We start from the raw sequence: 25,250 nt of genomic DNA, 5'->3' as shown, positions 1-25,250 counted from the left end.
ACAGAAAAGTAAAAATTTTTTTACTTTTCTGTAATTTTTCTTTGTTCTTTTCTGTAAAACAAAAAGTTACGGTTACGGACAACGTGAACTACGCCATAAGAATTCTTGTATTTTACTTTTCCATAACAGACCGTAACTTTTATTACGGTTAGTTACAGACAATCATGAACGCACCTTAAAATTATTGTATATTGTGTAATGGGTGGAAATTTCAATAATTTTCTGCTTGAAATTTGAAAACAATATGAAACTATAAAAGGGTTAAAATTAAAAATTACATTAACAACACTTGAAATTGAAAAACATTGAAGTTACTGAAAATTACTAAAAAGTAAAAAGTGATGAAAGATGGCCAATGGGGAAAAATTAATTGTATAACCAATAACCATGCATGGATTAAAATTAAAATTTAAAATCATTCAACATTGTCAAAAAATAAAAAATTGACCAATTTGGTTATTTTAATGATTGAAATAACCAAAATTTAATGATTTTGAAGTACATTTTAATGACATTTCAACATGTTTTCACGATTTGATGCAATTTTTTCTAATTTTTGACCAATTGTGAATAATTTTCTGGCAATTGTTTGGTAATTTTCAAGATATTTTCCTGTTTATATGTAGCATGTATCAATTATCTTTAGCATTGATGCAAATTAATTGTGAATTTTGATGCCAATCATCTTCAGCTGTTGATTCATCCTTTCAACTTTCAAATAATGTGGCAAAAAAATGCTTTTTGGTAATTTACGGTAAAATACGGTAATAAACTTTTGGTAAAATACCGTAAAATACGGTAAAATACCGCCGTAATTTACCGACATAAATTACCTTACAACCCTGTGCGATTTAAAAAAAAAGCACAACATGAATTTGAAAAAAAGCACAACAGGATTTAGAAAAAAAGCACAACTCAATTTTGTAAAAAAAAAGCACAATGTGATTTAGAAAAAAAAGCACAACGCGATTTGGAAAAAAAAGCACAACGCAATTATGAAAAAAGCGTAATGCGATTTTAAAAAAAAAAGCGCAACGCAAATTTGAAAAAATAGCCAAGCAATTTTTAAAAAAAGCACAACTCTGTTTGAAAAAAAAGCACAACTCTATTTGGAAAAAAAAGCACCACGCGATTTAGGAAAAAAAGCACAACGCAAATTTGAAAAAAAGCACAAGCGATTTAATAAAAAAAAGCACAACACAAATTTGAAAAAAAACACAGATGATTCTGAAAAAAAGCACAACGCGAATTTGAAAAAAAAGCACAACGCGATTTTGAAAAAAAAAGCACAATGCGAATTTGAAAAAAAGCACAATGCGATTTTGAAAAAAAAAGAATGCAAATTTGAAAAAAAGCACAACATCATTTTGAAATAAAAAGCACAAAGTGATTCCAAATAAGTACACTATGCTATTCTGAAAGCTCCTGAGTTGAAAGCATATGGGACTCTAAAAGCACTATGGTACTGAGAGAACCTCTTGGGAGCACAGCAAAATCACAAATGACTGGTGGGTTTTGTTCCGAAAGGGTAACCACCTGTTTTTGGTTCTGAAAGGGTAACCACCTGCTTGCGGTGTCTAGGTACTGAATGTGTGTAAATGAAACACCTGCAGGTGTTCTAAAAACCTTTCTCAAAATTGAACAATAGAGAAATGTTTGAAATTGAACAATGGGAAAGATAACACTGTAGTTAAGAATATTTTAGGACACCTGCGGTGTTACATTTTAAAACAGATGTCGGCTTCGCTTTTGATAAAATCTTTTCCATTATTCAATTTTGAAAAATAAATTCGAAAATTGAACAATAGAAAAGATTTTAGAACCCCTGTGGTGTTACATAAATTTCAAAATTTATCTGACGTCGGCTTTGCTTTTGTCGACTGTGCGTAGCACACTATTAGTTTCGGTCTGAAAGTGGAAAAATTCTTTGGAACGAATGTTCTCATAGATGGATGGGCCAATTTTTTTGAAATTTTCGTACGTAGATGTGGTCTAACGTGAGGCATGGAACGCCGTAATTATAATTGCAATTACTCAATTAGCTTCTTGAGTAATTGCAATTAATTATGAAAATTTGTACCAAAAAAAGAATAAAAAGGGGAAAAGGGCCATATCAAAAGGGAAGCCGACGTCATTTAAATTTTGAAATTTATGTTACACCACGGGGGTTCAGAAAAGATTTTATCAAAAGCAAAGCCGACACCCTTTGTGTTCACTTATCTGCCAGTTTTTATTGAATTGAGCGAACACAACGGGTGGTAAAAATTTAATTTTGAAGAGCATGTTGGGGCTCCACGTGGAGCTAAACTTTAAATTTTCAAAATTGAACAATGAGAAAGGTATCAAAGGCGGCGCCGACACCAGTTTTAAAATGTAACACAGCAGGTGTCCGAAAATATTCTTATCTACAGTGTTATCTTTCCCATTGTTCAATTTCAAACATTTCAAATTTGGTTCAAAGTGATTTGCCGCCTATTGTCTCGCTTATACCTAAATGTAACACCACAGGGGGTTATAAAATTTTCTCTATTGTTCAATTTTGAGAAAGGTTTTTAGAACACCTGCAGGTGTTTCATTTACACACATTCAGTACCTAGACAATGAAAGCAGGTGGTTACCCGTAGTAGTCAAATCCCACCCATCATTTGCGCTTTGGCTGTGCTCCAGAGAAGTTCTATCCGTGTCGCGTTATACTTTCGAGCTTTCGTATTTGCGTAGTGCTTTTTTAATCGCATTGTGTTTTCGAGCTTTTGAACTTTCAGTATCGCATTGTGCTTTTTTTTCAAAATCGCGTTTTTTTCACGTTTTTTTTTCATAATCTTGTTGTGCTTTTTTTTTCAAAATCGCGATGTGCTTTTGTTTTTGAAATCGTGTTGTGCTTTTAATTTTTTATTGAAATCGCGTCCTGCTTTTTTTTCTGAAATTGCGTGGTGCTTTTTTTTCAAAATCGTTTTTTTCATAATTGTGTTGTGCTTTTTTTCAAAATCGCGGTGTGCTTTTGTTTTCAAAATCGCATCCTGCTTTTTTTTCTGAAATCATGTGGTGCTGTTTTTTAAAAATCGCATTGTGCTTTTTTTTCAAAATCGTGTTGTGCTTTTTTTCTAAATCGTGTTGTGCTTTTTTTTTCAAAATCGCGTTTTTTCATGTTTTTTTTTTCATAATCGTGTTGTGCTTTTTTTTCAGAATTGCGGTGTGCTTTTGTTTTCGAAATCGCGTCTTGCTTTTTTTATTGAAATTGCGTTGTGCTTTTTTTTCTGAAATCGTGTGGTGCTTTTTTTTAAAATCACGTTGTGCTTTTTTTTTCAAAATCGTGTTGTGCTTTTTTTTCAAAATCGTATTGTGCTTTTTTTTCAAAATCGCGTTTTTTCATGTTTTTTTTTTCAAAATTGTGTTGTGCTTTTTTTCAAAATCGCGTTTCTTTCATGTTTTTTTTTTCATAATCATGTTGTGCTTTTTTTTTCAAAATTGCGGTGTGGGTTTGTTTTCGAAATCGAGTCTTGCTTTTTTTTATTGAAATCGCGTTGTGCTTTTTTTTCCGAAATCGTGTGGTGCTTTTTTTCGAAATAACGTAGTGTTTTTTTTTTTTAAAATCCCATTGTGCTTTTTTTTCAAAATCACTTTGTGCTTTTTTTTGAAATCGCGTTTTCATTTTTGAAATTTATTTGTGCTTTTTTTCAAATGCTTTTTTTCAAATTCGCGCAGTGCTTTTTTTCGATATCGCATTGCGCTTTATTTGAAATCGCGTTGTGCTTTTTTCAAAATCGTGTGCTTTATTTCAAATTCGCACGGTGCTTTTTTTTGCAAATTTGCATTGTGCTTCTTTTCAAAATCGCGTTGTGCTTTTTTTTGGAATCGCATGTGCTTTTTTTTCTAAAATTCGCGTTGTGCTTTTTTTTCTGAAGTTCACGTTGTGCTTTTTTTTGTCGATGTTTGCGTTGTGCCTTTTCTTCAAAATCGCGTTGTCTTTATTTTTGAAATCACGTTGTGCTTATTTTTTCTGAAATCGCGTTGTTTTTTTCCCAAAATAGCGTGTTTTTTTATGAAATCGCATTGTGCAAAATCGCGATGTGCTTTTTTCAAAATTGTGTTGTGCTTTTTTTCAAAATTCGCGTTGTGCTTTTTTGGAAGTTCGCGTTGTGCTTTTTTTATAGAGTTTGTGGTGTTCTTTTTTTCAAAATCGCGTTGTGCTTTTTTTTCAAAGTTTGCGTTGTGCTTTTTTTTCAAAATCGCGTTGTGCTTTTTCTTCTAAAACTCGCGTTGTGCTTTTTTTTCGAATTTCCGGTTGTGCTTTTTTTTAAGAATCGCGCTGTGCTTTTTTTTAAGAATCGCGCTGTGCTTGTTTTTTCCTAAATTTGCGTTGTGCTTTTTTTTCAAAGTTCGCGTTGTGCTTTTTTTTCTAAAACTTGCATTGTGCTTTTTTTTTCAAAATGGTGTTTTTTTTCTGAAGTTCGTGGTGTTCTTTTTTTCAAAATCGCGTTGTGCTTTTTTTCCAAAATTCTGGTTGTGCTTTTTTTTCAAAATTCGCGTTGTGCTTTTTTTTTGGAATCGCGTTGTGCTTTTTTTGTCGATGTTTGCGTTGTGCTTTTTTTTCAAAATCGCGTTATCCTTTTTTTTTGAAATCTCGTTGTGCTTATTTTTTCTGAAATCGTGTTGTTTTTTTCCGAAATAGCGTTGTGTTTTATTATGAAATCGCATTGTGCAAAATCGCTTTGTGCTTTTTTCGAAATCGTGTTGTACTTTTTTTCAAAATTCGCGTTGTGCTTTTTTTTCGAAGTTCGCGTTGTGCTTTTTTTCTAAGGTTCATGGTGTTCTTCTTTTTCAAATCGCGTTGTTCTTTTTTTCAAAATCGCGTTGTGCTTTCTTTTCAAAGTTTGCGTTGTGCTTTTTTTTCGAAATTGCGTTGTGCTTTTTCTTCTAAAACTCGCGTTGTGCTTTTTTTCAAATTTCCAGTTGTGCTTTTTTTAAAGAATCGCGCTGTGCTTGTTTTTTCCTAAATTCGCGTTGTGCTTTTTTTTTCAAAATGGTGTTTTTTTTTCTGAAGTTCGTGGTGTTCTTTTTTTCAAAATTGCGTAGTGCTTTTTTTCCAAAATTCTGGTTGTGCTTTTTTTAAAGTTTGCATTGTGCTTTTTTTTGGAATCGCGTTGTGCTTTTTTTTCTAAAACTCGCGTTGTGCTTTTTTTCCAAAATCACATTGTTTTTTTTCTTCATAATCGCGTTGTGCTTTTTTCTTAATATCATGATTGCGTTCTGCTTTCAAAATCCCAATCACTTTTTTTCAAAGTTGTGTTGTGCTTTTTTTGAAAATCGCGTTGTGCTTTTTTTCTCGAAATCACGTGTTTTTTTTAAAAAATCATTGCGTTCTGCTCTCAAAATCCCAATCACGTTTTTTCAAAGTTGCCTTGTGCTTTTTTTGAAAATTGCGTTGTGTTTTTTTCTAGAAATCGCGTTGTGCTTTTTTTCCAAAATTGTGTTGTGCTTTTTTTCCGAAATCGCGTTGTGCTTTTTTTAAAAATCATGATTGTGTTCTGCTTTCAAAATCCCAATCGCTTTTTTTCAAAGTTGTGTTGCGCTTTTTTTTGAAAATCGCAATGTGCTTTTTTTTAAAAATTGTATTGCCATTTTTTTTTGAAATTTCGTTCCATTTTTGAAATTTGCGTTGTGCTTTTTTTCAAAATTGTGTGTTGCTTTTTTTTTTCAAAATCGCAATTGGGTTGTGCTTTCCTTTTTTTTTTTCAAAATTGCAATTGGGTTGTGCTTTCCTAACCAAAGGCTACGCACACTATTACAGCTGCGCTTGGCGCAGCTGTCTAGTTTGGTACAAATTTTCGTAATTAATTGCAATTACTCAAGAAGCTAATTGAGTAATTGCAATTATAATTAGGGTGTTGAATGCCTCACATCAAGCCGCATCTACGTAAGGAAATTTCAAAAAAATCGGCCAGTCCATCTAAGAGAACATTCGTTCCAAAGAATTTTTCCACTTTCAGACCGAAACTAATAGTGTGCTACGCACTAGCACACTAAAAAAGATTTAATTGCGATTATAGATCTTGTATGAATATGAGAAATCAACTTCAGCTTTTAAAACGGCCTTTTAAACCGAATAATTTCAGCTTTTAAAACGGCCTTTTAAACTGAATAATTTGATTAATCGATATTGATTCATCTGCGATTTTTTATCTATAATAGGTAATATTAAACATGTTTGAAACGAAAAAAATCAATAATTTTAGCCTCAAAAATAGACTTCTGAATCATAAATCGATTAATCTAACCCAAAAAATCGATTTAATTGGGATTTTCGATCTCATATCAATAACCAAATTTCATATTTGAAAACAGCCTTTTCAGATCAAAAATCAATAATTCCTCCAAAAAATTGATTTTTTTTAGATCGAAAATCGAATATCGAATAATTCGATTTATCGATATCGATTCATTTGCGATTTTTGATCTTTAATATTAAACATGTTTGAAACGAAAAATCACTAATTTTAGCCTCAAAAATAGACTTCTGGATCTAACATCGATTAATCGAACCCAAAAAATCGATTGAATTGCGATTTTTGATCCCATTCCCATATCAATATGATCAATCAGATTCGAAATGGAAAACCAAATTTTATCTTTGAAAACAGCCTTTTCAGATTAAAAATCGATAATTCCTCCAAAAAATTGATTTTTTAAGATCGAAAATCGATAATCGAATAATTTGATCAATCGATATAGATTCATTTGCGATTTTTGATCTCTAATAGTCTAATATTAAACATGTTCGAAACGAAAAATCAATAATTTTAGCCTCTAAAATTGACTTCTGGATCAAAAATCGATCCCATCAATATGATCAATCAGGTTTGAAATAGAAAACCAAATTTCATATTTGAAACAGCCTTTCGGATTAAAAATCGGCAATTCTTCCAAAAAATTGATTCTTTTAGATCGAAAATCGATAATCGAATAATTCGATTGATCAATATCGATTCATGTGCGATTTTTGATCTCGAATGTTAAACATGTTTGAAACGGAAGATCAATTTTAACCTCAAAAATAGACTTCTGGATCTAACATCGATTAATCGAACCCAGAAAATCGATTGAATTGCGATTTTTGATCCCATTCCCATATCAATATGATCAATCAGGTTTGAAATGGAAAAACAAATTTCATCATTGAAAACAGCCTTTCAGATAAAAAATCGACAATTCCTACAAAAAATTGATTCCTTTAGATCGAAAATCGATAATCGAATAATTCGAATAATCAATATCGATTCATGTGGGATTTTTGATCTCGAATGTTAAACATGTTTGAAACGAAAAAATCAATTTTAACCTCAAAAATAGACTTCTGGATCAGAAATCGATTAATCGAATCCAAAAAATCGATTTCATTGCGATTTTTGATCTCATATCAGTATGATCAATCAGGTTCGAAATGGAAAACCAAATTTTATCTTTGAAAACCGCCTTTCAGATCGAAAATCGATAAATCCCCCCCCCCCCTCCCCAGTTGATTCATTTGCTAGTTTTCATCTCGTGCAATCAAATGATGTTCAAAATGAAAAATCAATTCATCTTGAAGTCTTCTTGGTCGAAAATCGATTAGTTTCGTGAATCATGATTCATGTTCAGTTTGATATTTTTAAGGTTTATTAATTTTTGATTATCGATCTTCTAAAATTCAACTCCGTTTTTATTCGGAAAAAATTGAGCAAAATTGCACCCCCCCCCCCCCCTTCAAAAACCGACGATATTTCTGAACATTCGGTATTTAATTTTCAATTTCGATCATGAGAAGTGATCGATCTTTCAAAGCTGATCAGGCGGTCTAAATTTGAGTGACCAAATTCGTGTTTTTTCATTTTTTTTTACTTTTTAAAAAATCCATTTCCACTCCAAAAAATGAAAATCAACTTCCGGATCAAAAATTTTTGGCAAAAATTGCATTTTTCATCCAAAAATGTGTTTTTTTTTGAAGAATTGATTTTTAGATTTTCGATTTTGAACAAATAGAGTGATTGACCTTTTCAAATCCATCTTCAGTTTTGTTTTTTAAAAATGTACCCAAATCACGATTTTTCTCAAAAATCGATGTTTTGAAAATTTATATTTTCGATGAATCGATTTCGATCGTTGTAAGAGATCAGTTTTTTTAAAAAAGATCAGGAGATTTCGTGTTTTGACTCTCCAACTTTCCTCAACGATTTCCAGTCACAAAAAAAGCAAATTTTCATCCTTTTAAAAATAATTTTCGATTTTTTGTCACCCCCAGAGTTCAAAATTGACTTACGAAGCTGAAATTTTTGAAGGGTGTCCTTGATGCTCTTTTTGGAGACTTCGACTCTCCAAACTCTCCTCACTGCTTTCGAGCCACAAAACAGTGCATTTTGGGAGTGTTTTTTTTGACAGTTTCTGATTTTTTTGTCATCTCTGGAGCCCATCTCATTCCTAAAAATTGATCTCGGAACCTGAAATTCGGCATGTGGAGGGGAGGGTTGTCCAAGTGAAGCAAGAAAATCCAAATAAGAAAAAAAATCAAGACTTTAAATAAAACGATATACTTTATTTTAATTTTCTATATTTTCATCGTTCATTTTGTTTTTCTTTTACAGTGATGAAAATACAAACAGTAGACCGACCAAAAATATTCGACGCACCGACCGTATTGTTAAGTTGATGTTTTTAGCATTGATTTTTAGACTAAAATGTACTTACGTGAAATTTTGAATTTTTTTGTTTTGTTCTTTTCAAAGACTTCGTGTTGTAAGTATTATTTCTTATTTCTATGCCTACTCTGAAAAGACTTCATTTCGAGTTGTGTTGATTTTCAAAATCGACTCGATTCTGTGTTCTTCGTTGATAACTTGTAAATTTTCTCGTTCAATTATGATTTTATCTTTGTAATTTATTTTTCTGTACTGATGAATTTGAAATTAGCAATTTTTTGTAATGTATTATTTTATTGGATGTATAAAAAATATTTACTTGTAACATCGCTGCTCTCATTTTCTTACAATTAGCAATAATAATATTCAATTTGCAAGACTATCAAACACTTCGGTCAAAATCACACCAAAAAAAAAATTCAAAATTCCAATATTTCAATTCGAGCACCTCCTCTCGAATTTGGGTCTTACATTTTAGCAAAATAGATTTCCGAAACATTTGTTTGCTAAAGGGTACCCCCGGATAAGATAGGCAAAATGCCCTTAACCTCAGATTTCGATGAAACTCACAGGGTATGTTTAGTACCCCCAAAAAATAATTTTGGGCCCATAACGCGCTCCCCACCCCACCCCCCTCAGGCAGGGGGGCCAAAAAACGCGTTTTTCAGGGGAAAAATTCTGCATCAGCGAGTAATTTAGATAAATTTATTCTGTAAACGAATATAGTTAGAGGATACATGGGGGTACCTCCCTGAATTTTTTCAGAATTTTTCATCGCACGGGGGGAGAAGGAGGGACAAAAGAAAACTTTAAATCGACATTACTCCGGAACGAAAAAACATACCAAAACGATTTTTTCGTCAAATATGTATTTTTAGGTCTACTTTCTATAGAAATCATCACCCGGCCATTTGGAGTGGTGGGTCAAGCTCAAAAGTTCAAAAAACTCTCAAAAAACCACGTTTTTTACGTTTTTCTCCAAAAATATGGACAAATGGCCGAAATCGAAGAGAACCAAGTTGTTCAGCGTGAAATTTTACCTCAGAATCTGTAATTGAAAATTCATTTATACCCCGCGATCGTACGGTAAAACTACACGCGCAGAAGTATTTTTGCTTACATGTATGTATCAAGATAGCTGAAAGGGTATTCCTGAGTAAAATAGGTGAAATAACCCGTCCTCAGATTTCTGAAACTTTGATGAAACATCGTTGGGTACCTTTCAAAAAAATGTTGGAGCCAAAAAAATCCCCCACCCCACTTCCCTTGCTCACAATAGCGAAAAAACGTTTTTTGGAGGGGGGGGGGATCATGCTTCAACGAGTTTTGGAAAAAAAAAGATGTTTTAAATTCACTCAAAATATATAGAGGAGACAGTATGATGAAAGTACATACATATTTGAGATTCTGCGTCGTTCTATGCTATTGCCGTCAAAATCCAAGTGCACTTTTAGAGTTCTAGTGAGCGATTGAAAATTTGCAAATCGTTTTTTTTTGGGGGGGGGGCTATTAATAGTTGGTTTTGAAAATATTTTCTTCGCAAATGTTTCGCTATAATGAAGAAAAAACATTGAAAGATATATTTCTGAAACTGAGGAAATATTTTGGGACGCGGTGACGCCAATATTTTAGGTTTCAAAAAATCGAGAAAAATTGCAAAAAATTCCTAAATTGTAGGTAATTTTTCGAAATTGACAGTAATAAATTAAAAACAATAGCATAGAATGGACGCAGAATCTCAAATAATTTCATTGGGGCTGGGTCGTCATTTTTCTCAAAACAAATTGGGTACAAAGGCTTCAGTGAAAAAACACGGTTTTTTTGAAAATACCCCCCACTTTGAGGGCCCATGTTTTCCTTTTAGGGCCACTTCTACAGCTAGAATTTTTCTGTGCAACTTTCAACTCAAAATGAAGGTTTTTGCTGTAATTGATAAAAATGTAACTCACATAAAAATTTAATGGTCGACACCAAAAAGAAACCTTTCTGATAGTTTTGAGTTAGATATTATGTACTTGAAAAATACTTGTAATCCAAGAAAATCTTGATTAAGAACTTGCATGGCGTTAATTGCGCTATAATGAAGCATTTTTCACAAAAAATCTAATTTTTGGGGAACCCCTTTCCACAATGTGACCGTTAGGAGGATCCAACCGCAAATAAAATTTCATATTCGTGTTCAGCGAGTTCGATTCATATGATAACGATACCCATATTGTCAATCTACTTTCACCCCAAAATTTAGGGGGTGCCTATGGCCCCAAAATTGGAGTTTCAAGAAGTTGGTTGGTTTTCTATTGTTTTTGGAGGCCAGAAGGCAAAATTACAAATCGCTTTTTTTTGTGGTGCCCTGACCCAAAAAAGACAATTTTGAGTGTTTTTTGAGTTTTTGAAGATGGCCCACATGGACGGAAAATTTGAAAAAAAAATACCAATTATGGTACTCATGCTGATATGTTCCTGAAAAAAAATTCATGTGTTTGAATTAGGTTTGAAGATATATCTTCTTCAAGTACATATTTTGAGTGAATACAGATTTTTTTCAAAACTCGTTGAAGCATGATCCCTCCCACCCCCCCTCCAAAAAACGTTTTTTCGCTATTGTGAGCAAGGGAAGTGGGGTGGGGGATTTTTTTGGCTCCAACATTTTTTTTAAAGGTACCCAACGATGTTTCAGAAATCTGAGGACAGGGGCATTTCACCTATTTTACTCAGGAATACCCTTTCGGCTATCTTGATACATACATACTGTATAAGCAAAAATACTTCTGTGCGTGTAGTTTTACCGTATGATCGCGGGGTATAAATGAATTTTCAATTACAGATTCTGAGGTAAAATTTCACGCTGAACAACTTGGTTCTCTTCGATTTCGGCCATTTGTCCATATTTTTGGAGAAAAACGTAAAAAACGTGGTTTTTTGAGAGTTTTTTGAACTTTTGAGCTTGACCCACCACTCCAAATGGCCGGGTGATGATTTCTATAGAAAGTAGACCTAAAAATACATATTTGACGAAAAAATCGTTTTGGTATGTTTTTTCGTTCCGGAGTAATGTCGATTTAAGTTTTCTTTTGTCCCTCCTTCTCCCCCCGTGCGATGAAAAATTCTGAAAAAATTCAGGGAGGTACCCCCATGTATCCTCTAACTATATTCGTTTACAGAATAAATTTATCTAAATTACTCGCTGATGCAGAATTTTTCCCCTGAAAAACGCGTTTTTTGGCCCCCCTGCCTGAGGGGGGTGGGGTGGGGAGCGCGTTATGGGCCCAAAATTATTTTTTGGGGGTACTAAACATACCCTGTGAGTTTCATCGAAATCTGAGGTTAAGGGCATTTTGCCTATCTTATCCGGGGGTACCCTTTCACCAATGTGGAGAAATTTTCAATGAGGAGGTTTAATTTTTAAAAACTTTCATTTTTCATACAACTTTCACATTTTCGGTCCACATCTTCAACTGAACAAAATTCATCTCATTTTACCTACTAAAAACTCGTTCACAGCTGACGAGAAATAGAAAAAACAAAAACAAATCCGTTCTGTATTAAAAATTATTTTATTATACGTTGAATTTTTGAATTTTCTTTTCAAAATTTATATTCATATAAACATAAAACGTAAACACTGCATTATCACAAAGCAAACATTTCGTTAATTCGCAATTTCTTTTAATAATATACTTGTTAATCATTAATATATTAAAATAGATATTGGAAAAAAGGAAAAAGAAAAAAAAGGAAAAAAATAAATAACCGGTCTAAAGTTTAAAAATAAATAAATTATATACATCATAATACACTTTAAAAAAAAAAAAAAAAAGAAAATAGAATCATAAAAAGCTATTTTACTCTACGGGAATCTTTGAAAATTTTTAAATTTTTTCATAGAAAAAAAAATTATTATTACATAATAATAAAACCACGTACACTTTATTACAAACATTAAAATAACTCCCACAAGTTTTGGTTTTCGTCGTATCAATTTTTTTAATCATTTTTTTGTCAATTTTTATACGAAAAAATTAGATTACCTAAATAAAATAATACATAATGTGACGATACATGCCATTGGTGTAAAACTCTCATATACGCAAGAAAATTAGATAACTTTTCAGTGAACGTGAGCAAATTACATAGAACAATGTCACTTTAAAATGACTCCTAAAGAGAAAAAAGACATAAAAATTAAACCATAGAAACGCGACATTCGCGTGTAATTTTTTCAATTTACCGACATTTTGGAATAATTCAAAAAACCAGGCAGAAGGATAGCAAAAAATACTCCGAGCAATGCAACAGAAGGTATTTTTTCTTATTAATTCGACATATTATTATTAAAACAATATGAACACACAACCCAAGAATCACTTATATACGAAAAATTCCTCGCGTCTTGAAAATTCGTCATCATTTTTATTCATGAGAAGGAATGGAGGGAAGGAGGAGGAAGAATAATGCATCAAGCATTAAGAAATTGCACGAAGATCATCAGGTACGTACACCCAAATGTGGGTAAGAGAAATGTGATGGAAATCGATCAATTTTGAGTAGGAGAGAGGGGAGGGGGGCTCAAATAATAGCAAAGTGACCTCATTCACTTTTTATAAATTAATGCAACAGCAAAAACGTCCAAAGATCATGCACAAAATTTCGTTAAATCAAACAAATCCACCATCATACAGCACAGATCCACTTACACGCCGTATTCTGCAAAATTCAGAAGTCCACACCAAAAAAACGAACATTTTTGAGAAAAAGTGAAAGTTTTCGAAAATTGCACCTCTTCAATAAAAAAGTCTCCAACATTGGTGAAATTTAGCGAACAAAAAAAATCGAAAATCTATTTTGACCAAAAGTAGCACCCAAATTCAAGGGGAGGTGCAGGATCAAAAATTTCCGAATTTTGATCCAATCGATCGATGACGTAATTTTCAACGTTTTTGAATGATTTTCATCTCGTATTGATCAATTTTGACTTTTTTTCAATCAAATTCTACACACAGAAAAAAATTTTCTGACCCCTCTCTGCCAAAAACACGTTGAGTGAAAATCAGGGCGAGGAAAATACAAGAACGGGGAGTGGGATTCTAATATTATACAAACGTAAAATAGAAAATTACATTAACTATTTTTAGGAAAAATCATTTTGATTATAGAGTAATAGTATCTTCACCACATTTACTGCTTCCAGAGCAGCTTAATACATAAATAAACAAACAAAAAAGAAAAAAAAAAAGAAGAAAACAAACATCAGCTTTGAACTTATAAACGATCGATACTCGAAGCACGCGATCGTCGATGATCGTCTTATTTTTTCAAATATGAATTACAAGTTTATCTACATTCCGCGAAGTAAAGAAAGAAAAAGGAAAGGGGAAAAAAGAAAAAAACCTTAAAAATTACATGTAATAAAATACAAACAGCGAAATACAGACGAAGAAAAAATTACTCGTAAGAGAAGAAAAGAAAGAAAAAAAAATCGTAAAATGTAATTAAAATGAAACTCACAACGCTCGTGATTTTTTTTTTCTTTTATACTTCGTAGTTCACACAAATTATCTCATCACTTTGGATATCGTTATCGAAACGTGTCTCAGACAACAACAAGAAGAAAGTCTTTTCACCACTATTAATATAGCATATATATATAATATATAAGGTACTTGACTCAAACACCATCGTAATCATCATCCACACACAAATACATACCTATAATACACACTAACACACAAGCAATAATATTTTTATACCTAATAAAAATTAAAATAAATAAAAATGGTAACGTTATCAAGATGAGTGCGCGTTCGATGTACCCAAAATGACGACCAAAAGACCTCGTCAAACGATCCGCTACAGCGTTGAAAAAAATAGGAAGCTTTCCATGCACTCGAAAGGTCATCAAATTGTCTCCCTTTACTTACAGTAAAAGGAATCGCACGCGCGCCAAAATTGAAAAAAAATAATAAGAAACGAAAAAAAAAAAAAAAAAAAAAGGAAAACAAAAGTAATACTGAATTTTATAAACGACATCATCCCTCGTGATTTCTTTCATCTTGCTCACACAAGGGATAGACGGAGGATCCTTTGGATTAAAACAGAAACCTGCTCTTTCTAAACACAAAAATCTCTAATTACACGGTAATAGAGAGGGGGAGGGGAGAAAAGGGGGAGGGGAAAAATACAAGAGCCCGCGATAAGAGGCGTTTATACGAATAAACAAAGAGAGAAAATGCTTAGTACCGAGGGAAAAGAAAGAAAACTGAAACCTAAAAATACGAGAAAAAAAATACCATAATCTTACTCTATACAATTAATTTCAGTATAACAAAATTGAAATTTTTCAATCAAAATCCTTGTTTTGGCAATAGTTTCAAACGTCATCACGTTTTTATCCTCAGCCTTCGAGGAGACTTCCCAATAGGATCGGCTTTTCAGCTTCGCGGCTCCTTTAATCTTTGATTTGGTTACGTTTCTCGTTTGAGACCAAGGTGAAGGAGAAGATGGCTTTTAAATGCATCTTATGCCGCCGCCGAGTTGAATCATACTTGAAGACGTGTCTCAATTTGTTGTGCGAAAGTAAGGTAGAAGGGTACGATAGTTCGCGGCGAGAGTAATTTTTACTAATTTACCATTAACGTGTGCGATTCCATCGGTGCTGCTGAATCGTACAAGGTGTCTGTGTCCTGGGTTGGTTCACCCTGCAGTTGGCACTGGTTGTTTAATGTGCCTGCGCCGCAATCGCAGAAAAATCTGTAAAAAAAAAAAATTGAAATTAAAACTCAACGTGAGCAAAGCTTATAATGACATTTTGACGTTTAATTGAAAAAAAAAACTTAATGCTTATCAAGATGGCTCGTATTAGGAAGTTTCGCGGTTTCGCGCTTCCACCCCCCCCCTCCTTTGAAGCTGACGGATTTCATTCTCTTTTTCGAATATTCTCCTCAGTTCAGAAAAATTTGTGTTAAAAGCCCTCCCCCCAATTTAAAACAAATTAAAAAATCGATTTATCCAAAAAAACTATTTCTGTTTCAGAACAGACGAAAATTCGAGGGGCTTCGTGGAAAAAGGGCCTTAGTCAATTTTTTTCATTGATCTTTCAAATGGACTTGAAAAATTTTTCTACAAGCAAACATTTTCCTTTTTTTTTTTTTTCATGGAAGAACGCTTCAATATCACTGAATATGGTGAAATTAGTACAAAAAAAATTTATTACATTCAAAATTGTAAAATAAAAAAACCAAAAAAATTACTAAGGCCCCTTTTCTATGGAACCCCTCAACTTTTCTACTCTTAAATAATATTTTATTCAAGAAAAATCCTCCCTCACACTCCCTCCCTCCAATAATGATGTTGAAGCCTCCCCCAAAGTTGGCAAAAATGAACAAAAAAAAAATTAAAAATCCAAGTTCGATGTTTTTTTGAAAAAATTTCATTTCTGGCTAGAATTTTTTGAAATGACCTTTTTTCAAGACAAAAACTATCTCGACATTGCAATCAATGATGGACCATTTATAGCTTTCAAAATTGAAAAAATAAACAGCAGAAAACTAAAAAATTGAAATTCCTTAACTTTTTTTCGAGAATTTTCCATTTTTGGTCAATTTTTTTTTTTTTGATTCCCCTCCTTTTCCAAGAAAAAGCCTCCCTCGATCCTCAAAGTTGAACAAAAATCAATAGAGAATTAGAAATAAGACGTATGGTAATTCGTTTTTCAATTTTAATACGTCAGAAGTTCACAAAGTTGGAAAAATCAAAAAAACGGAAAACTTCAAACTTGATGACATTTTTCTTCCTCTAATTTTCAACATAACCCAAAAATAATCACGAGTTCAACTTTTTTATTATGTGATGACAGGAGGGGGGGATTGGATTTTTCGAATGAAAATGAAATTAACTTGAGAAACACATAGAATGCAAATCCAACCTTTAGGATTTTTAAAATTTTTTTGAGAAGACCCAGTTCCACCTTTTCACCATAAAGGGAAGGAGAGGGGAGAGGGGAGGTCAAAATCTAATAAACAGCGCGAAAATTGATCAAATTTAGAGATTGGAATGTCCAAACGTAAAGATTTTAGGTTTGACTTTTTTTGATGACCATTTTAAACGTTTTTTGATTTTTTTCAGTGGGTAGAATTTGATTGAAAAAAGTTGAAATTGATCAACACGAGATGAAAATCATTCAAAAATATGCAAAAAAACGCTGAAAATTACATTAGGTATCTATTGATTGGGTCAAAATTCGGAATTTTTGTTCCTGCACCTCCCCTTGAATTTGGGTGTTACTTTTGGTCAAAATAGACTTTCGATTGTTTTGTTCGCTAAATTTCACCAATGTTGGGACTATTTTTATTGAAGAGGTATAATTTTTGAAAACTTTCACTTTTTCTCGAAAGTAGTGGTTTTTTTAGTTTGGACTATTTTTGACTTGTGAATTTTGCAAAATACGATGTGGAAGTGGATGTATTTTGTATTCTGACGGATTCATTCGATTCAACGAAAGTCAGCTCATTACCTTTGGACATTTTCGCTGTTCCATTCATTTATAAAACCGTAAAACGTTGAAAAGAGGTCACTGAGCTATTATTTGAGCCTTCCTGCTCTCTCTCCAAATCAAAATTGATCGATTTCCACAAAAAGTAAGTTGATATTCGGCCGAAAAACCAAAATGTGAACCCATTTTCAGTCCCCCTCTCTCCCCCCCCCCCCCCACCGAAAAGGGACCAGACATGCACTGATTTTAAGAAAGTTGGGACTTGAAAAAAATACTCTACTGTGCCTATGTACAAAATTTGCCCCTCCCATGATTTTTGGAGGGGGGATCCTGCATAATATTATGAAAGCAGATGATGACATACCGATCGTGTCTGATGAATTCGACGTCGTGACCAGCATGACAAGTTTTAATGCAATTTACGCAAATGGCATTTCTATCGGTAGTATTGCACGTTTGACATCTGTAAAAGTCGTGCATTGGGAAAGACGTGTACGATGAGATTTTGTACAAGCATTGCCCGTTGCTGACGGCTTTTTCCACTGCGTCTTGATTGTCGTAAATTTCATTACCTGAAAAAAAAACACAAAAAATAAAAATCTCAAGTCTCAATTTTCAAAAAAAAATCTATACAAATTTAAATTTTTTGAGAAAATGGGCAGAAAGTTTTGTTGAACTTTGACCCCCCCCCCTTCCCTCCATCATGGAGCATAGAAACGCTAAAATCACTCGTACGAGGGGAGGGGGGAGGGGGAATCACCGCAGTTGCATTTTCGTCAGCTAGCTCGAATAAAACCAACACATTTAGTCAGAATCGAGCCTATATTTTCACAGCGCAGACGTCAAGGTTACCATAATTATCCATTTAGTCGGGACACGGTTTCGCTTAGGTAGGTACTCCGGTGACGACGCACGACAGAGGCGGCGGCGCCGCGTAATACCGCACCAGACATAAACGTAGCCGAACCATAGTCATACGGACACTTTCACTCGTCAAGAACATAATTATTTCAAAGCCTCTGACACTGACCGACCAATTATCAAGGTTCGCCTTCTGTCAACTACTACGACGCCGCTTGGCCCGTCGCCTCGTCGATTTACGTCTCAAACCAACAAATGTCTCATACAACACCGAGCTGCAGAAATTAGCAACTAACCGTCTTTTCGAACTGGCCAACGTATCAATGTGTACTCACTTTTAACAGTCGGATGTACACCGCTGGCCAAGCAAAGTCCGCCGAAACGGTTATTGAATATTTTATTATTCTCTAACGTCGCCGTAGCGTTATTGGTAATCTCTACACCGGCAGCTAGGCCGTCGAAAATTCGATTATTCCTCAGAAGCGGGTGGCTCTGAGTTGATATCAGTACTCCGGCTTGAGCGTTGCGGAATATTTCGTTTTCTTCGAGGATTCCTGTACCGAAAAAGAATGAAAATTAGTCAAAATCGAAAAAAATCTCCAATAGGACACTCTCCTTGATATCAAATCACCAATAATATTTTACCTCGTCCTCCGTTAAATATACAAATACCGCCATCACGACCGTCGAATATCTTATTACGTCTGAGCGTCGGATTCGAATCGGTTTTGATCCAAACCCCAGCCATAGCATTATCAAAAATTTCATTACGTTCCAATACACCTAGACCTCCGTTGTAGACTAAAACGCCACCGTTCTGACCACCCCATATTTTATTACCTCGTATCACCGGATTACTCCCAGTTCTGCAAAAAACATATCACAAAATTAATCTCACACTTCTCTGTACACAGCAGAGCACTTTTATTCCAATATACCTGATTTGAACTCCAGAGTAAAGATGGTTGAAGATATCGTTATCTTCTAGTCTACCGTGTCCATTGTCGTAAAAATAGACACCGACTTGTTTACCGGAATGGATTCGGTTTCTGCGCAGAATCGGCGTACTACCGGTCGTGATCCAGACTCCGGCCAGCGTATTCGCGTATACTTCGTTTTCTTCGATGATACCTTGGCCTTTTTCGTGGACGTAGATACCACCGTGTTGGCCGTGGTGGATTTTATTGTTGCGGACTATCGGGTCGCTGTTGGTTCGGATTTGGATACCGGCCAGTGCGTTGCCTGTGGCAGAAGATCGAATATTAATTTAATTGGAGGGCAGCTTTATAGAAATTCTTCGTAAGGGGAGGGGGGGGGGGGGTAAGAGAGCAACATGGGTCAAGTTTCGAATTAATTCAAGAGACCAATTTTGGGTTATGATTGAATTTCTGCAGCTCGAAGTTCATTTTGAAAGCGGAATAGAAGAATGAGGCCAACATGAGCTTGAATTTTCATGAACATTTTGAGCAGGAGAGAGGAGGGACAGCAGAGTAACTTAGAAATCTTTAGAATGAACCCAAGAGATTAATTTTCGGTCATGATTGAATTTCTCCAGCTCGAAGCTCATTTCTGCAAGATCCAAAGCCATAAAAAATGTACAGAACAAGACTGAATATTTTCGAAGGATCCAAAATGATTGGAAAATATTTCAATTCGACCTAAATACTCGAAATGAACCAGCAGTGGTCTTTGAATCTCATAAAACGGATCTCTATCTATTCCAGAGCAGCTCATTGCTTCCTAGATTAGAATCAACGAACAGAAGAGTAACTGGAGAACCTTTAGAATGAACCCAGGAGATCAATTTTCGATCATGATTGAATTTCTCAAGCTCGAAGCTCATTTCTGCAAGATCCAAAGCCATAAAAAATGTACAGAACAAGTATGAATATTTTTGAAGGATTCAAAATGATTGGAAAATATTTCAATTCTACCTAAATACTCGAAATGAACCAGCAGTGGTCTTTGAATCTCATAAAACGAACCTCTATTTATTCTGGAGCTGCTCATTGCTTCCTAGAATTGAATCAAAGAGCAGCAGAGTAACTGGAGAATCTTCAGAATGAACCTAAGATCAATTTTCGGTCATGAATGAATTTCTCCAGCTCGAAGATCATTTCTGCCAGATCCAAAGCCATAAAAAGTTCACAGAATAAGAATAAAATATTTTCGAAGGATCCAAAATGATTGAAAAATGTTTCAATTTGACCTAAATACTCGAAAGAACCAGTATTCGAGTCTTTGAATCTCACTCAACGGATCCCTATCTATTCTGGAGCTGCTCGTTGGTTCCTAGAACCCGATCAAGAGTCACGAGCGACTCCAGAGCTGCAGGAAAACATTTCCAATGGACTCGGGTGAAACAAATACGTCTTAATTACCATAAATATTATTATGTTCGATTAATCCTCTTCCTTCTCCGAATATATAAACGCCTCCTTGATGCCCATTGTATATTTCATTCTTCCTGATGGTCGGATTACTATTCGACGTGATCCAAACACCGGCGAAATTATTAGAATGTATACGATTATCGATAAATTGGCCGAGACCGTTTTCGTGAACGTAGATGCCACCGGTTTGACCGTGATGGATTTCGCATTGGATTACGGTCGGGTTGGCTCCGGCTTTTACTTCGAAACCGGCGATACGATTGTTGTGAATGTTGTTTAAATCGAAATAGCCCTGAAAAAAACACCAAGAATATTAATTTCGGTGTAGAAATCAGCGATAAATTTCGAATTCAATCGCTATTCTCTAAATTACAAAATAAAATCCTCTCAGCGAGTAAAATGAGCCCAAAAAAATGCACATTATTCGTTTCAAAATGATACTCACTTGACCATTATCGAAGGTAAAGACGCCGACGTCTCGGCCATGATGGATATGGTTACGTCGCATAATAGGATTGGCGAAATTTTTCACCCAAATGCCGGCCAGAGCATTACGACATATTTCATTATCTTCGTACGTTCCTTGAGCGTAATCGGTGACGTACAATCCGACGTTTTCGCAATCGCTGATGTCACAATGTCTAACCGTAGGATTCGCGTTTAATCCATTTACGCATAATGCAGCGCCGACTAAATAAAACACAGCAGTAGAATTAGGTTTTTATGAACTTCTGTACGAGATTGTAATCCGAAGCTAAATACTCACCAACTGAGGTACTCCTAAGAATAACATGTTCAATAGTAGGATACGCATGTTCGCCCACTTCCAAACAATAATGTTTGTGATGTGGAGCAGCTGAAGTCACATCTGGTGAGAATTTAACCGTCATGTAGCCCAGATAAGCGTGCTTGGCACCTTCTACGAACATAATCGTAGTCTCCGATTCCCTCTCGAGGATTACATTTTCGGCTACGTTACCGCTCGAAGCACCTAAACCAGAACATAATCAGAGTTGAAAGAAATCTCTCGAGTGATACGTGAATGGAGACTTGGAGGACGATACCGACCTATTAATGCGACTGAGGAATCGATGACGAGAAATTCGCCTTTGTATTTTCCGGCGTGAATGAAAACGCGAGGGCAATTCTGGCCTCGTTCTTCGGAATAGTCTAAGGCTGCTTGGATTGTATCGAAATGAGGTAGACGACGTCCTGGATCGTTGAAATTCTCGTGACCCGGTCGGACGTGAACACCTTTGTAAAGCTGGCGGAAACTTTCTTTCCACGGGTTCGTTAGTTCGCTGTCTTCGGGCGATATGAATTCAAACTTACAGGGAGTTGGGTTGAATAATGGTAAGTCGTATTCGAATACACGACCGTATAATCGTTTCCTAAACGCAATATTCGTCGATATTAGTACATCATCTTGTGATAAATTTGATACCGAAGGATGAAGCAATCCTCTTACCATAATCCGACATCGTTGGCGATAGTATTAAACCGTCTGCAGACTTGAGCCACTCTACATAAATCCAATTCTAATAAATACTTAAAAATTGTCAGCAATACTTCATCGGGAAGCTCGTACTGCAGGTAATGAGATGCGCTAGCGAAATTCGTACCTGAAACAACCCTCACTTTAGTACTTTTCGATCACAGCGATGATCTATTCTAAGATGATGATCAAACTTACTATCATGGCAAGATGAACAGGAACGTCTGGGGCGTTTACGCGAAGGTGGTAACATTGCTGTACTGGAGACGGTGGTCGACGGCGGTGTGACCGTAGTCGATGCTACAGTACTTGTGCTATAGGTCGGATTACAGGCCGAGGCAGTGTTGGCGCTAGTGCATTGTATATTATTGCAAGTGGACGCATCGCCGTGTTGAGAATAATGTGGCGGAGATTTCCTCCGTAAATCGTATGGAGGGCTGTGGGCATTATTCTCTATCGTCGGAGGGACGCTGCTAGGACCGGCTGCACCGGACGTTCCGACGGTCGCAGGGCCTCCACACGCTGGTTCGCATAGTTCTACTAAAACATATCATCGAAAACATATTATTAATCCGGATTCCACTACAACATCTATCACTAAACTCAAACATCAACGTAACAAAACCATCGTTCGAATGGTCCAATTTCCAACAACAGATTGATATCCAAAGCTGAGCATTACATAACCCCATTAAAGGTTATATGATAAAAAAAGATCCGACATTATCATCAATGGTATACTGATAAAACTCAACTATCGATCAATTCGCATATTTTACCTCACACCCGACGAGCATCATTTCGAGCGTAATTATTCCCTCAAACAGATCGCTCCAACAATGGAAATCAATCCGAAAACGTAAGATTTATTCGATTGAAGGTTTCTCTACTTACCAGTACTAGTCCTAGCCGGAAAAGGTATCCTATTAGGAAGTCTTCTACGCGATCTTCTCGTGTAAGATCGCGAATTGCCAAAACAAGCACTTGGCATTTTCTATCTAAAATAAAATTTACACATTTATTAAATTCAACTACCGAACGATAACAAAGAAATCAGAACCAAAACAAAGAGAAGCCATTTTCTATCTTCTATTACATTTCGACAATTTCGACAATCGTTTCCCTTTTCCAATAAGCCCATAAAGGATATTCCTATCGGCCAATCAGCGAGCGCCTACGTGTCACGTGGTTTTGTATTTGTATAATGGAAGAGTGTGTGATAGTAATAATACAATGTTTAATATTATCTTTACTTTATGTATGTAGTTTGTACGTTTGGAAATATAGATATGACAGGTAAATTGTTAAATTTTCTATCAATCTTTACTAATACTCTGGGAATTTATTTTAATTAATCGTTTAATTAAAAATTTCAAACTTATCGAAAGAACGAAAGTGATTTCATTTAAAATTCTTTTTGGCTTTCGAGTCTTTTACGTCATTACGAGCAGCATTGTAAACAATAGGGAAACGAAAATGGAAAATTTCAAACTACATTTTCGCGTTTTTTACCAAATAATTCGAGTTAAAAATTAATTTAATACTAATTTCAATTAATTTTAATCCGTTAAAATGCAAAAAATATATAACGTCGTTGTTTTTCGAAAATAAATCGAGAATTGGAACGGTCACGAAATAGGCACGACTTTAGCTCGAACGACGCTACGTTCGAAATCAGATTTTTCAATTTTTATCAGTCGTTGGAAAATAATTTATTGCACTCCGATTGCATTAAAAATTACAATTATTCGCAATTGAACTGTAATTAAAACGGTGTCAAGGTTTACGCCGATTTCCCTGTTATGCCACTTACACGTCAAGGCACTAATTAAACTTTATTTTCCGCAGAGATCACCCATCGACAATAAAACGAAGATTCGTCAGCGTAACAATCGTAGCTTTGATATCGCCGATATACTTATATTTTTGCTTGAATCAGAAATATCTTTCCAAAGTGAGCTTCCTCAGCTGCCAAAATCTGCGTAGAAAACCGTCAGAATCAGTTTACTAAACGAACACCGTATCTTATTGGTTTACAGAATTCATTATGGGATCTGTTGGGATTACGAATACCAGGAATCTGGCAAGCTACCTTATACCCTCTGCTACTGACTGTGATCTTATTTTTAGGACCTATTGTATTTCAAATAGTAAATGGCTCCTGTGCCATGTACGCAGGTACTGCTGATCTATTACGTACAGATCATCGATAACTCTTCTGCCCTGAAGCAAAGACTTATCTCTAATCGAACGATTGTTTCTATCTTTAGAAAAAGAATACTGGCTGTCAAGTTTTAAAGACGTTGTATGGATTCGAACCCATGTAGTAGCTCCAGTATCCGAAGAGCTGACCTATCGAGCTTGCATGATACCATTACTGTTACAGTGTTTTCAACCATTACTAACCATATTCGTCTGTCCGGTGTTTTTCGGAGCTGGTATGTAATTTTTTACTCAATCAACGATTGAATTATCGTTTCGTTCTGACATCTTCTTTCTTTTTACAGCTCATTTTAATCATTTTCTCGAAAACTTGAAAGCTGGAGTGGAGCTAAAAAAGAGTCTCGCGATAACCGGTGAGCACCAGATCGAATCGCATTATCGATCAGCAAACAGATCAACTAAATTCTACGTTAAATTCTGTTTCCAGCGTTCCAGTTCTTCTTCACCACAATTTTCGGAGCTTACTGTACGTTTCTGTTTCTACGAACTGGGCACTTAGTGGCACCCATTGTCACTCATATGTTCTGTAACCACATGGGATTCCCTGATTTACTCGAACCCTTATCGTATTCAGGATTCAAACGATACGTTTTGTTTTTCACCCTCATTCTAGGGTTCGCAATTTGGTGCCTTTTACTGATGCCGATCACTGCACCGGAATTGTATTCTAATACGTTGTTTTGGAATTATAATTACTCCCAAGCTGAGATCAACTGATATCAAATGCACAGTATTTTATACCTATCTATTTAGAAAATTATACGATTATTGTTTTTTTTTTTTTTACTAGTCTTTTTTACGAGCTTAGATAAATTTAAAAGTTTTCAAACCTTAATGGATTCTTTCGAGTAATCTTTGTGTTTAATGTTTTGTGATTTCATTATTAATATTCGATTTACTTAGTGTTTATTACGATGTTGATTTTGTTCTGTTTTTCTAACTATATTATATTATTACGTAGGGATATTATTATTACTGAATTTGCATTTATTATTCTTAAATTGGTTTATTCTTTTTTGATACGATTTAATCAAGAGTCTGATAATAGCAATATGTTATAAAATTTCAATCCTTATTATAAATTTTGCTCAAACTATGTTTATTTGATCATTTTAAAGTTC

The 25,250-nt window shown here is 34.8% G+C and overlaps 2 protein-coding genes across 3 annotated transcripts; one reads left to right on the top strand and one right to left on the bottom strand.

Annotated features, from left to right (window-relative positions):
* Positions 1-12,783: 12,783 nt before the first annotated feature.
* Positions 12,784-23,037, bottom strand: FBXO11 (F-box protein 11). Of its 2 annotated transcripts, none has more exons than XM_065370279.1 (12): positions 22,801-23,037; positions 22,105-22,446; positions 21,880-22,033; positions 21,480-21,802; positions 21,178-21,402; positions 20,857-21,101; positions 20,400-20,703; positions 18,957-19,260; positions 18,664-18,884; positions 18,354-18,572; positions 17,522-17,729; positions 12,784-15,416 (listed from the first exon to the last, which is right to left on the bottom strand). In XM_065370279.1, exons 1-12 carry the CDS (start codon positions 22,895-22,897, stop codon positions 15,287-15,289), a joined length of 2,772 nt encoding a protein of 923 aa, XP_065226351.1. In that variant the 5' UTR covers positions 22,898-23,037; the 3' UTR covers positions 12,784-15,286. The 2 variants fall into 2 exon arrangements, with proteins under 2 accessions (XP_065226351.1, XP_065226353.1); XM_065370281.1 differs by having other exon boundaries at positions 22,105-22,443.
* Positions 23,038-23,041: 4 nt separating this feature from the next.
* Sras (Ras converting CAAX endopeptidase Sras) lies at positions 23,042-25,223 on the top strand. Its single transcript, XM_065370282.1, has 6 exons — positions 23,042-23,202; positions 23,755-23,860; positions 23,946-24,084; positions 24,177-24,344; positions 24,414-24,482; positions 24,557-25,223. The coding sequence occupies exons 1-6, from the start codon at positions 23,111-23,113 to the stop codon at positions 24,844-24,846; spliced, it is 864 nt and encodes a 287-aa protein (XP_065226354.1). The 5' UTR covers positions 23,042-23,110; the 3' UTR covers positions 24,847-25,223.
* The last annotated feature ends 27 nt before the right edge of the window (positions 25,224-25,250 follow it).

The sequence above is a fragment of the Planococcus citri genome, chromosome 1 (genome assembly GCF_950023065.1).
Source record: "Planococcus citri chromosome 1, ihPlaCitr1.1, whole genome shotgun sequence".
Classification (NCBI taxonomy): Eukaryota; Metazoa; Arthropoda; class Insecta; order Hemiptera; family Pseudococcidae; genus Planococcus; species Planococcus citri.
This window is presented reverse-complemented; position numbering and strand designations above follow the sequence as displayed.

Excerpts from the sequence above, each read along its gene's own strand:
- FBXO11 (XM_065370279.1), bottom strand. The coding sequence starts at position 22,897 with ATGCCAAGTGCTTGTTTTGGCAATTCGCGATCTTACACGAGAAGATCG. Across the intron at positions 22,034-22,104 it reads CTGTTCATCTTGCCATGATA|GTACGAATTTCGCTAGCGCA; the intron begins GTAAGTTTGATC and ends GGGTTGTTTCAG. Across the intron at positions 21,803-21,879 it reads GCCAACGATGTCGGATTATG|GAAACGATTATACGGTCGTG; the intron begins GTAAGAGGATTG and ends TATTGCGTTTAG.
- Sras (XM_065370282.1), top strand. The coding sequence starts at position 23,111 with ATGGAAGAGTGTGTGATAGTAATAATACAATGTTTAATATTATCTTTA. Across the intron at positions 24,345-24,413 it reads TCCGGTGTTTTTCGGAGCTG|CTCATTTTAATCATTTTCTC; the intron begins GTATGTAATTTT and ends TTCTTTTTACAG. Across the intron at positions 24,483-24,556 it reads AAAGAGTCTCGCGATAACCG|CGTTCCAGTTCTTCTTCACC; the intron begins GTGAGCACCAGA and ends TTCTGTTTCCAG.